This window comes from Lycium barbarum, chromosome 4, assembly GCF_019175385.1.
Source record: "Lycium barbarum isolate Lr01 chromosome 4, ASM1917538v2, whole genome shotgun sequence".
NCBI classification, from domain to species: Eukaryota; Viridiplantae; Streptophyta; class Magnoliopsida; order Solanales; family Solanaceae; genus Lycium; species Lycium barbarum.
This window is the reverse complement of record NC_083340.1, coordinates 140,118,719-140,130,773: the sequence shown is the minus strand read 5'-3', so window position 1 is coordinate 140,130,773 and position 12,055 is coordinate 140,118,719. Positions and strand designations below refer to the sequence as shown.

The following is a 12,055-nucleotide window of genomic DNA, read 5'->3' as shown; positions in this document are numbered from 1 at the left end:
TTCGCTAAAAATTTACCGTCGTGACGACCCTTCCCTTCATCATATATAAAAAGCTATAATTCTTTTTTGCATCGCCCAATTATCATCTATCAAATGACATGATCTAACTTATTAACATTAAGACCAAGATTGACGGTAAGGGAAACATTACAATTTAAAGAATTAAGTACATGACGCAAATAAAATCTATACTTTTTATATAAATCCATAATATTCGTTCTACAAGTACTTCTAGGAATACCCTCAAACATCGGATTATAACTACGTTGAATATAAATTACAAAACCCGGCCCCGAAGGAAAGGAAAATGATAAAGCATCATAAGCTACCACTTTAGCTATCTCTACATGCACGGTCTTTCTTCTTGTTGTAACTAAAAGTTTTTCCGGTATGTGGGTCTATTATTTTTTATATCTTGTGTTATTTCTTTTACGTTTCCGCTAATAGACGGATCTACTAAGGAGGGAGGGATGCCACGCCACCTGCACACCTTCGATCAAAATCCTGTGTATTTATGTGTAAATATAGAGAAAATGGGTTAAATAGGTGGAGTGGCACTCAGACGAACAAATAGTTTCTTGGCGCCACTGGCGGAGGGATGAGTATTTTGCCCCTAGCACGCGAGGTCAAACCTTATGTTCTCCGCTTCTTTTTCTTCTTTTTCAAATCTATTCTGTTTTCTATTTTAAGAAGCTTGTACTGCCGTACAGCTTACAGGAGATTCGTTCTCCTTTTGTGTTATTTTCTTTTTTCTAGTTTGCTTCTTCTTTTCTTTCTTTTCCTTGTTTTTTCTTTTCTTTCTTTTTTCTTTATTTGTTGTTAACTATTTTTTCCTTATAAGTTACTATTGACATTTTAGATTTTATGATTTTTGCTTCTATTTTATAGTTCAAAGTGTTTTGTTTTGAGTATCTACATATACATCTAGAATGAGTCCTTGTTCTAGTTGTCTGACTCAACTATCCTTGAGTCAGACGATAAACCTAAAATATGTAAATTCATCAACGATTATAAAATGATATTTTTATTTATTAAATACGAGGTATGAATCTAGCCAAACCCCCGCCACTCCAAGGCGGCTATATAAAAAAAATGTTAATATTAGTAATATTATTGAAGTTTAATTATGATTTCTTCAAAATTATCACAATTTTCGGAGTATATTTTTTTGTTTAATTGTATTTATAAACCGGAAAGACAAAGAACCCAATCTGAAGCTCAAAATATATCAAGTCGAAGCCCAAAATAGTGTGGCAATCGGTATGTCTATATATAAATCAAAAAGACGAATAACCCGAACCGAAGCTCAAAATAGATTAAGTCGAAGCGTAAAATAGTGTGGCATCCAGAATCTTAAAATCCTGAATCCGCCTCTGCATAGGGATGCAAAAGAAAATCATTTTTATCCTATTTACAATATAAATTTCCAAAGAAGGGGGTTGGATTGAACCCCTTGCACGCCTCTGCCTCCGCCCTTGGCTGTTTGTATGTGGCTGTTTAAGCTTCTAGCAAAACATATCATGGCAGAGCATTTAGACTTGCTCCACTGCAGCACCAGTGCACTTTTTGGTGTTGTCAGTACTCGTATCGTTCCAATTCTTGAGCTCTTCTTCCGAGTCTTCAAGAGCACTGTTAAGGTTTTGCGCCTTGTATTGGTGTCTCATTGAGAAAACTAGGAAAACCAAGAAATTGAGTATTCCGAGCACTGCTAGCGCCCAGTAGAATCCGTCCAGCCTACCGTTATTCAAATTGCTTTTAAGCCAGCTTCCGTTCGTTACCTTATTTACAAGTGAAACTAGCAAGCTACTCATAAAAAATCCCATGGAGAGCGTGGTAAGGAATAGGCCGGTGCTCATAGATTTCATTCCTTCCGGTGCTTCCCTGATGAAAAACTCGAGTTGCCCAACATAGGCGAAAGCTTCGCCAGCGCCAACAATGAAGAACTGAGGGACTAACCAAAAAGCACTTATGCTATAGTTATGTTTTACGGCGTTCTCCCTTCTTTGTTTTTCTACTATAGTTGCAGCTACCATCCCGGCAACAGATAGTGTTAGTCCAATTCCAACCCTTTGAAGGCTTGTGAGTCCTTGGTTATTGCCCGTGATTTTTCTAGCAATAGGTATGGTGACCCTTTCGTTTATGGAAGTAAACAAGAGTATCGAAATAAAGAGAAAAAAGGAAAAGGACCCTGCTGGGACGCCAAATTTGCCAACATTTCGATTCATGAAGGTAGCTTGCTCGATGCTGAAGGTATTCATCTGAGAATAAACCGTCCAAAAGAGTATGCACGTGGACCATATAGGAATCAACTTAAGAACCATTTTCACTTCTTCGACTTGAGAGACCGTTGATACTATCCATGGGTTGTTTCGATTTTCATTTGCAACTGCATAATTATCAAGAATCGCTGCCTTGTCGAAACACCTGTTGATAACAAGAACATACTGATTAGCTTCTACATGAAAATCAAGAATACACTGCTTCTAATTTGCTGTGGTGATTGATTAATTCTTGCTTTCATCCTGTAAAAGTTCATTCAGTTAAAATCTTGTTAAAGATGTCAAATTTTATAGAACAACTTTTGATTCCAGTGCTTGGAGAAATAATTTAGGTTATGAAAAAAGTCCCACATGGAAAGTAGAAGCTACTTATAAGGTATTAGATACTCTTCATGATGCCTTTTGGGAAAAACCGTGTGTGCTTGGTTCAAATAGGATGATATCACACCACGTTAAGAGTATCTTTCGACCAGTTTAACCCCACAGAATATGCCTATTACCCATTTGTGTCATTCCCTTACCCTATTCACTAGCCCATCCTTCTCAAAATGTTTAAAAGTAAGTGAGAGGACTTGCACTACAAAAAAAAAACTGAAATTAGCTACAAACTTCAGCTCTAATTTGGTGCCAAATTGCTCGTAGCTGACATATTTTTTCTGATAATCCGTTGCTAAATAGGATTAGCAACAGATTTTGCTGTTTAGCATAATTTGTCCATCGCTAATCCTGGTTTTTGGTAGTTTTGAGTTAAATATAAATCTCACCTCAGCATTTCTGTATGTGGTACTTTTGCATTGTGATATTCGTTCAAGAATCCAGGATCTGAAGGGTGAGAAAGCTTTCTCTTTATCGAAGCCAAGAACAAAACTCTCCATATTGTAGTCAAAGGACTTCCCTCTGGCTTCTTGAATCTGTAAAATTTTGTTCCACCAAGCAATACAGCCACTGCTAGTACCATTGTGCCTGCTGATATTCCATAACCCCAGCCCCTCCCATCATTGTCTTGTATATACACTAACACAGTCACTGCAAACAAAGATCCAAGGCTTATGCAGAAGTAGAACCTGTTGAAGAAGTATATCATGGCCTTGTTCTCTTTAGGATTCGACGAATCAAATTGGTCTGATCCAAAACCGGACACGTTTGACTTTATCCAGCCACAACCGAGGGATATGGTGTATAATGGTGCGAAGAGGAGAGTGAGATGCTGCCCGCTGGCTTCGATGCAGTGGCCTTCTGATCTTGAGTCGCACGCGGGCGACTTCATACTTGGGATGGATGTTGCTAGTGTCAACAGTGTTACTCCCTGGTTATAGACACATATTATGTTAGATGAATGTTTAACAAGTTTCTTGCTTTGTTACTTAATCAAAAGTTTGCCCTCTCTAATAGCTATAACATCTAGTTACTTCATAAGGTAGCTTCGCGATTTTAAAAGTGTTGCAAACATAATCAAATAAATCAGAAGTGTGCTCTCTCTAACAACTAAAGCGTTTAGTTACTTCATTAGAAACTTCGCGCTTTCAGATTGAGGACATAATCAAATATTTCAGAAGTGTACTCTCTCTCTCACAGCTAAAGCCTCTAATTACTTCATAAAGTAAGCTTCACACTTTCAGAAGTTTTGAAGATTTAACAAAATAAATTAGAAATGTGATCTCTCCAACAGTTTAAGCATCTAATTCAATTTAATTACTCCTAAATTCAAATATAATAAATTCAACATGGTATCAAAAAGGCAGAAGTCTTGTGTTCTTACTGACGCTCGTTATCAAAAAGAACTTCCACGTGTTTGTTTCAATGTGAAAGAATCAAAACCACAATTGAGAAGGTGCATTGAAAACATCGTTAAATAAGCTAAAAGTATGCTCTCTCTAATAGTTTAAGCTTACCACTGCAGAGATGCAACCAAAGATTGCAATAGTTGCATAACGGCCGAGTTTAGCATCTGCCAAGAAACCACCAAGGAGGGCAAGAATATTGAGTGTGCCCATGAAATTGGTGACAATGTTAGCAGAATCAGAGGATGGAAGATGTAAATCTCCAACCAAGTAAGTCACTAAATTCATTGATATTCCCATGACACATAGTCTTTCTGATAGCTCTGTCCCTGAAACAGATAAATTAACATTTTGAGTACTATGACAAACATTTTTGTTATGCTCAGGAATAACAAAGTTGATTTCACGGTGATGGAGAGCATGTTAGGATTTAAATCCCAAATCCGACCTTTGTAAGCAGGTTCCCAGGAAAGATTGGAGGGTCACAGCTGGACCACTTAAATACCAACCTCCTTAGACAGAACCTACTTACGCCGTGATGTAAGCGAAGAATAAATAGCACACACAGATTTATAGTGGTTCACCCTCAATGTGAGAGCTACGTCCACGTTGCTGCTGCAGATCTTATTAAAGAAGAAATATTACAAGTGTTTACAACACTCAACCTCACAACCCCAATCCCAATTACACTCAAGAATTTTACCACAGACAATTCTTTCAAAGACCTTCTCTTACTTAAGCCTTTCACTAAGAGTATTTCTCTTAGATTTTTTTTCTCTCTTTGGGATGTGTTGTCTTCTTCAATTTGGTGTGTTTTACAAATGAACCATAAGCTACCTATTTATAGGAATGAATTTCCTATGATGAGGTAAGCGCTTACATCACGACTATCATGAGGTAAGCGCTTACATCACGACTATGTGAACAAAAGAATTGACTTGTTTGGCCAATTCCACACCCAACAAATCTCCCACTTGAAGACTAATTTTAATTTGTCTTCACACTTTGATCGATGCAGCAGCTCTTTCCTAGTTTCATACTTCGTGCAGGCCAACTGAAGCTGAGCATAGCTTCAGTTTGTCTATCGTCACTGCCTTTGTCAGCATGTCTGCTGGATTCTGACTCCCTGCGACCTTCTCAAGCACTAGCGCTCCATCTTCCAAAGCTGATCTAATGAAATGGTACCGGAGTTGTATGTGCTTCGTTCGATCATGGTAGACCGGGTTCTTTGCCAAATGAATGGCACTTTGGCTATCACAATATATCACACTTCCCTCGTGGTCCTGATCCAATTCCCGCAGAAAAGATTGTAGCCACATCATTTCCTTTGTGGCCTCCGTCACAGCAACGTACTCAGCCTCACAACTAGAGAGAGCTACTATCTTTTGCAACTTGGAAACCCAAGAGATTGCAGTACCTCCGAAGGTGTAAACATACCCGGATGTGCTCTTTCTGCTATCAATATCACCACCGTTGTCAGCATCAACATACCCTTGCAATCCTGTTTTTGATTTTCGGAAATACAGAGCTGAACTCGAGCTGCCTTTCAGATATCTGAATATCCACTTCACAGCCTCCCAGTGTTGCTTTCCCGGATTGCTCATAAATCGGCTGACAACTCCCACTGCATGTGCAATGTCTGGCCTTGTACATATCATTGCATACATAAGACTACCGATTGCAGATGCATAAGGTATCTTGTCCATCTGCTTCTTCTCATCCTCGGTTGTCGGCGACTGATCCTTTGACAACCGAAAGTGTCCAGCCAAGGGAGTGCTGACTGGCTTGGCATCATGCATGTTAAACCTTTTGATAACTTTCCTCACATATTCTTCTTGTGAGAGTTTGATGCCCTCCTTGCTTCGGTCGATTCTCATCCCAAGGATTTGCTTTGCAGCTCCCAAATCCTTCATTGCAAACTCTTCCGATAACCCTTTTTTCAACCGATCAATCTCCTGTAGGTTTGTTCCTACGATTAGCATGTCGTCGACATAGAGTAGCAGTATCATGTACGAGTCTTCAAATTTTTTGAAGTAACAGCAGTGATCTGCCTCGCACCTTGAAAAATAAGCTTTCTTCATAAAGCTGTCAAACTTTAAATACCACTGTCTTGGAGCCTGTTTTAGTCCGTACAGACTCTTTTGAAGTTTGCACACCAGATTCTCCTTTCCTTTGATTTTGAATCCCTCCGGCTGTCGCATGTAGATTTCCTCGTCTAGATCACCGTGAAGAAATGCAGTTTTCATGTCCATCTGTTGCAGATGTAGATTTTCCTTTGCTACCAGCCCAAGAACAGTTCTGATAGTCACCATCTTGACTACGGGAGAGAAGATCTCCGTATAGTCAATGCCTTATTTCTGTTGAAATCCCTTTGCAACCAGCCTTGCTTTATAACGCTTGCTTCCATTGGGTTCTTCATTTATCCGATAAACCCATTTGTTTTGCAATGCCTTTTTATCCTTTGGCAACTCGGATAATTCCCATGTATGATTTGCCGATAGTGAATCCATTTCATCCTTCATTGTCAGCTCCCACTTAGTCGATTCATCAACTTGCATTGCTTCTTCATAACATTCTGGCTCCCCTCTATCAGTGAGTAGAATGTAGTTGAGGGATGGAGAGTACCTGTGAAGCGGCTTCCTGATCCTGGATGATCTACGCAGCTCTGTGATTGGCGTCTGTTCATTTGTTTCAGAATCATCACTTTCATCAGCACCTTCTCGGATTGTTTGTTCCTCTGCCTCGGTTGTACCTGGCTGCGGCTCAGGTGCCGGAAAGTCCTTCAAATCGACTATTTCCGATTCCTTGTCCTGACATTCTGAATTCTTTTGCAGCTTGTATTTGTACAGTACCTCTTCGTTAAAGACAACATTCCTGCTTCGGATGATCTTCCGATTTTGTTCATCCCAAAATCGGTACCCAAGCTCGGTGTCACCATAGCCAATAAAGTAACACTTCTTTGATTTTGGATCAAGCTTGCTTCTAGCCGTATCATCATTATGAACATATGATAAGCAACCGAACACTTTCAGAAATGAAAGATTTACCTTCTTGCCACTCCAGACTTCTTCTGGAATTCTGAAATCCAAGGGAACTGACGGTCCTCGGTTAATTAAGAAGGCCGCGGTATTGACTGCATCTGCCCAGAATGTCTTGGGCAGTCCAGAGTGTATTCTCATACTCCGAGCACGCTCGTTCAACGTTCGGTTCATTCTTTCGGCTATTCCATTTTGTTGCGGCGTTCCAGGAATAGTCTTCATCATCTTGATCCCATTATCGGCACAGTACCGTTTGAAATCACCATCAGTGTATTCTCCGCCGTTGTCGGACCTCAAACACTTCAACTTGAGGTTTGTTTCATTCTCGACCATGGCTTTCCATCTTTTGAATACACTAAACACATCGGATTTATTTTTCATAAAATAAACCCATACCTTCCTGGTTGAATCATCAATGAAGGTCACGTAGTAGTGTGATCCTCCAAGGGAGGGTACAGTGGTAGGTCCCCACACGTCTGTGTGCACCAATTCTAGCTTTTCGACCTTCAACTCTCTGCCTGCACTTGAGAAGCTTACTCGCTTTTGTTTTCCGAGAATGCAGCTCTCACACGTATGAAGGTCCACCGTCTTCAGCTCCGGAATTAAGCCATTTGTCACCAACAACTTCATCCCCTTCTGGCTGATATGCCCAAGCCGACAATGCCACAAATCTGTCTTCTTTGTGTTGTCAACCACAGCAACAATATCACGACAGCTATCCGTCATGTAGAGAGTGCCAATCTTCTTTCCTCGGCCAACTACCATAGCACCTTTCGCCACCTTCCAAGACCCATTACCAAAGTTGAGATCATATCCCTCATCATCAAGCTGACCTACTGAAATCAGGTTTCGCATCAGCTTTGGAACATGTCTAACTTTTGTAATCTTCCACGAGGATCCATTTGACATCTTCAAATTAATGTCTCCCGTGCCAACAACATCTAGCGGCTCTCCATCGGCTAAATAAACTTTGCCGAGATTCCCAGCCACGTAGTTTGTCATTATATCATGATGTGGGGTGGTATGAAAGGACGCTCCTGAGTCAAGCACCCAAGAGTCTATCGGGCTGTCAACCGATAGCAACAACGCATCGCCAATGTCTTCCGTAGCAGCGTTGATTCCAGCCCCCTTGTTGTCCTCCTTCTTTGGCGCCCTGCAGTTCTTCTTGAAGTGACCTGGTTTTCCACAGTTCCAACACTCAAATGTTCGTCCTGGTCTGGATTGACCCCTGCCATTCCTTGACTTCGATCTGCCCCTATTTCGGTTGTAGTTTTTGTCATAATTTCTGCTTCTGTTTTCAACATTAAAAGCAGAACTCGTCGATGCCTCTCCAGAATCTGTCCTGCGCACTTCCTCAGCAAGGATACGATCCCTAACATCGTTGAACTTTAGTTTTTCACTACCGACAGAATTATTAACCGCTGCTCTCATTGGCTCCCAGCTATTTGGTAGGGATGCCAACAAAATTAGAGCTTGCACTTCATCATCGAAGTCAAGTTTTACCGATGACAATTGATTTACAATGGTATTGAATTCATTTACGTGTGCAGCAACATGAGCATTTTCCATCATCTTTAGATGAAATAGTTTCTTCATGAGAAATACCTTATTATTTGCTGAAGGTTTCTCATACATGTCAGACAATACCTTCATCATATTTGCAGTGGTCTTCTCCTTTGCCACATTGTGAGCAACGTTCTTTGACAGCGTCAGCCGAATGACTCCCAGAACTTGTCTGTCTAGGAGATTCCAATCTGCTTGCTTCATCTCCTCTGGTTTCGGACTCAGAGGTTCATGAAGCTTTCTGCCATATAAATAATCTTCAATTTGCATTCTCCAGAACACAAAGTCTGTACCATCGAATTTACCGATGCCGTGCGTCGTACCATCTTCGCCTCCCATCGTTTCTAAATCACAACACAACCTGTTGCTCTGATACCAGTTGTTAGGATTTAAATCCCAAATCCGACCTTTGTAAGCAGGTTCCCAGGAAAGATTGGAGGGTCACAGCTGGACCACTTAAATACCAACCTCCTTAGACAGAACCTACTTACGCCGTGATGTAAGTGAAGAATAAATAGCACACACAGATTTATAGTGGTTCACCCTCAATGTGAGAGCTACGTCCACGTTGCTGCTGCAGATCTTATTAAAGAAGAAATATTACAAGTGTTTACAACACTCAACCTCACAACCCCAATCCCAATTACACTCAAGAATTTTACCACAGAAAATTCTCTCAAAGACCTTCTCTTACTTAGGCCTTTCACTAAGAGTATTTCTCTTAGATTTTTTCTCTCTCTTTGGGATGTGTTGTCTTCTTCAATTTGGTGTGTTTTACAAATGAACCATAAGCTACCTATTTATAGGAATGAATTTCCTATGATGAGGTAAGCGCTTACATCACGACTATCATGAGGTAAGCGCTTACATCACGACTATGTGAACAAAAGAATTGACTTGTTTGGCCAATTCCACACCCAACAGAGCATACCTAGGATTATCCCTGCACCAAGCCATCCTCCAGTACGCGATTTATCGACTGGATTTCCATGAAAATCGACTAGAGCTCCATCAATTGAACCATCTTTTTCAGCATGGTTATGAACAAAACCCTGTGAATGAATGATAGAAAGAAAGATAACATAAGATACTTAACCATAAAAACATTTGTATTGTTGAAATGAAGTGATAATAGCTGAGTTTAGCATATTACCATTGTAGTGCAATTGTGTTCACAACAGAGAAAAGGCAGAAGAGAGATATATAGAAGAGGATAGTTAATTTGAGGAATACGGAGGGAGGGAAGATATATTTATAAAGCAAAAAAAGAGAGAAAATGAATGATTAGGCAAAAAGTTGGAAAAGGTAGGCATAGCTCCGCCACTGCCTACTGGCGCCTAGAATTGGATTGCCTAGGAATGTATTATTTACCTAAAAAAGAAAGTAGAATGTAACGTTTTTATCATTGGCTTCTTTTTTGGCTTTTTATCCGTCCAAGGTAAACTTCAGATTCTAAGTCAATAGTGCAGATCCAATTTTCATTTGGACCACGCAACACGTCCCCACAAGTGATTCAAATTCAGCCAACCAATCCAAGAGTAACACATGCATTCAAGCCTTTTGTTGAATTGAACAATTAGTACAGTTAATGGCGGACACAAAATTATTTGTGATCCTATATGTGCAATGGCGGAGTCACAGTCAAGGAAGCGGTTAATTGAATCACCTTGAATAGATCATCGTATTTCAAATAGGACAATAATATTTATTTTTGTATATTTGTAAACTTTTGAATCCCTCTAACATAAGGCAAAATTTCATCACAGTAGCAAAGTTATAAGTTCAAAATTTGTATTTTAGGTCGCAAGTTTAAAGTTTTGAAATCTCTTATTAAAATTTTTAATTCCACCACTTTGTTTGTTGTATATATACCTAGGAATAAGATCTATATGTATATAAATTTAATAGAAATTTTCGATGAAGTAGGTTAGATAGACACCACGTGAAGCAATGTGTCTCCACCACTTGTATATAGTGGTATTATTAAAGGGCACATGTTCTATTTCCTTGTTTCTTTCCAAATAATTGATGACTAGGAAGACCATGAATTGAAAGATTTTGAGAGTGCCTTGGCACCACACACATAAATGAACCTGCTGAACTTAACCACAGAATTATTAGTCAAATTTGAAGTCTCAAAATAAAAGTGAGTCTATTGGTTAATTCCTGGTGAAACTGGTGAATATAGATAGCCAAGATATTACAATGTTTTTTCTTTTCTTTTTTTGGATTATATGCCACGCATATATAGTTGGATAACCTATGCAATGGGATAACGAGTTGCCCTTAGATTCTGTCCTCTAATTGAAAGGTGATCATGATGTTATACGTGATTAATTTCAGATTGAGGCGATCCATAATCTAAAATTTTATGGGTTCTTGCGATCGACCACAAATAATAATAATAATAATAATAATAATAATAATAATAATAATAATAATTGAGTTTATATTTAAATTATTAATAAATATAAAAAGTTGTAATTCTTTTTGGGACTGATTTATTAAAAATAAAAAGTGTCATATAAATTGGTACAAAGGAAGTATATTCTTTCTTATTAAATCAAGATCCTTTGTCATAAAAAAGAAGGCAAATGCACTTAAACATCTTGAGCCATTATATATAATTATATAGTAATATACGGATTACAAATGCAAGTGTGACAACTTGGCATTACATTCCAACTTTGAAGGTATTTCGTATCTTTACTTCCCTATTATGGAAATGTGTTAGGTATAATTCGTTTTAGATACGTGTGTGGTTGTCTCTCCCTTGATATCTTTTCTATATGCTTTAGTATTGAAAAGGGTAAAGTTTCAAGAAAAAGACATGCATTATACTTTTTTGGGTTCTGTCATTTGTTGTCCGGTACGTGTTTTGGAGCCCGATTAATTCAAATTCATACCGGAAAATTATATTTTGAAAGTAAGCGTTTCCTACTAAAGATAACTTTGTGTTTAGAGTTTAAACCCGAAACGTCTACTTAAGAATGAAAGAGTACTTATGACTACACCACAACTTTTGATCATAAATTAGAGGCAATAATACTAGATAGTAGCGAAAAGGGGAAACTGCCGCAAAAAGAGGAATTAAAGGAAAGAATGATGTGTTACTGCAATTCCATTTTTATACATTTTTGAGATATATGCCATGGTGGAATCATAACACATCTAGAATCTAACAGCACTAAGATTTTGAGACAGTATCCACATGATTAGCTATTGTGACTTTGAGATTATCCAATTAATATATATCACAAGAAAAGTAAGAATTAGCGACTGATAACTTTTGTTCCTAAATAATAAAAGTTCTTCGTTAGTCTTATTTACGACGGATTAGCGATATATTAAAAAGATTTTGTTAGCTATGGTTATTAAGTGATAAATTAGAGAT

At 38.6% G+C, this 12,055-nt stretch overlaps 1 protein-coding gene across 1 annotated transcript; it reads right to left on the bottom strand.

The window, feature by feature from the left end:
• Positions 1 to 1,290: 1,290 nt before the first annotated feature.
• On the bottom strand, positions 1,291 to 9,977 carry LOC132636670 (protein NRT1/ PTR FAMILY 6.4-like). Its single transcript, XM_060353639.1, has 5 exons — positions 9,815 to 9,977; positions 9,593 to 9,713; positions 4,172 to 4,389; positions 3,044 to 3,585; positions 1,291 to 2,424 (listed from the first exon to the last, which is right to left on the bottom strand). The coding sequence occupies exons 1-5, from the start codon at positions 9,815 to 9,817 to the stop codon at positions 1,533 to 1,535; spliced, it is 1,776 nt and encodes a 591-aa protein (XP_060209622.1). The 5' UTR covers positions 9,818 to 9,977; the 3' UTR covers positions 1,291 to 1,532.
• Between the last annotated feature and the right edge of the window lie 2,078 nt (positions 9,978 to 12,055).

Coding starts and splice junctions, on each gene's coding strand:
- LOC132636670 (XM_060353639.1), bottom strand. Junction 4,390..9,592: donor TGGTGCAGGGATAATCCTAG/GTATGCTCTGTT, acceptor TATCTGTTTCAG/GGACAGAGCTATCAGAAAGA. Junction 3,586..4,171: donor TTGGTTGCATCTCTGCAGTG/GTAAGCTTAAAC, acceptor GTCTATAACCAG/GGAGTAACACTGTTGACACT.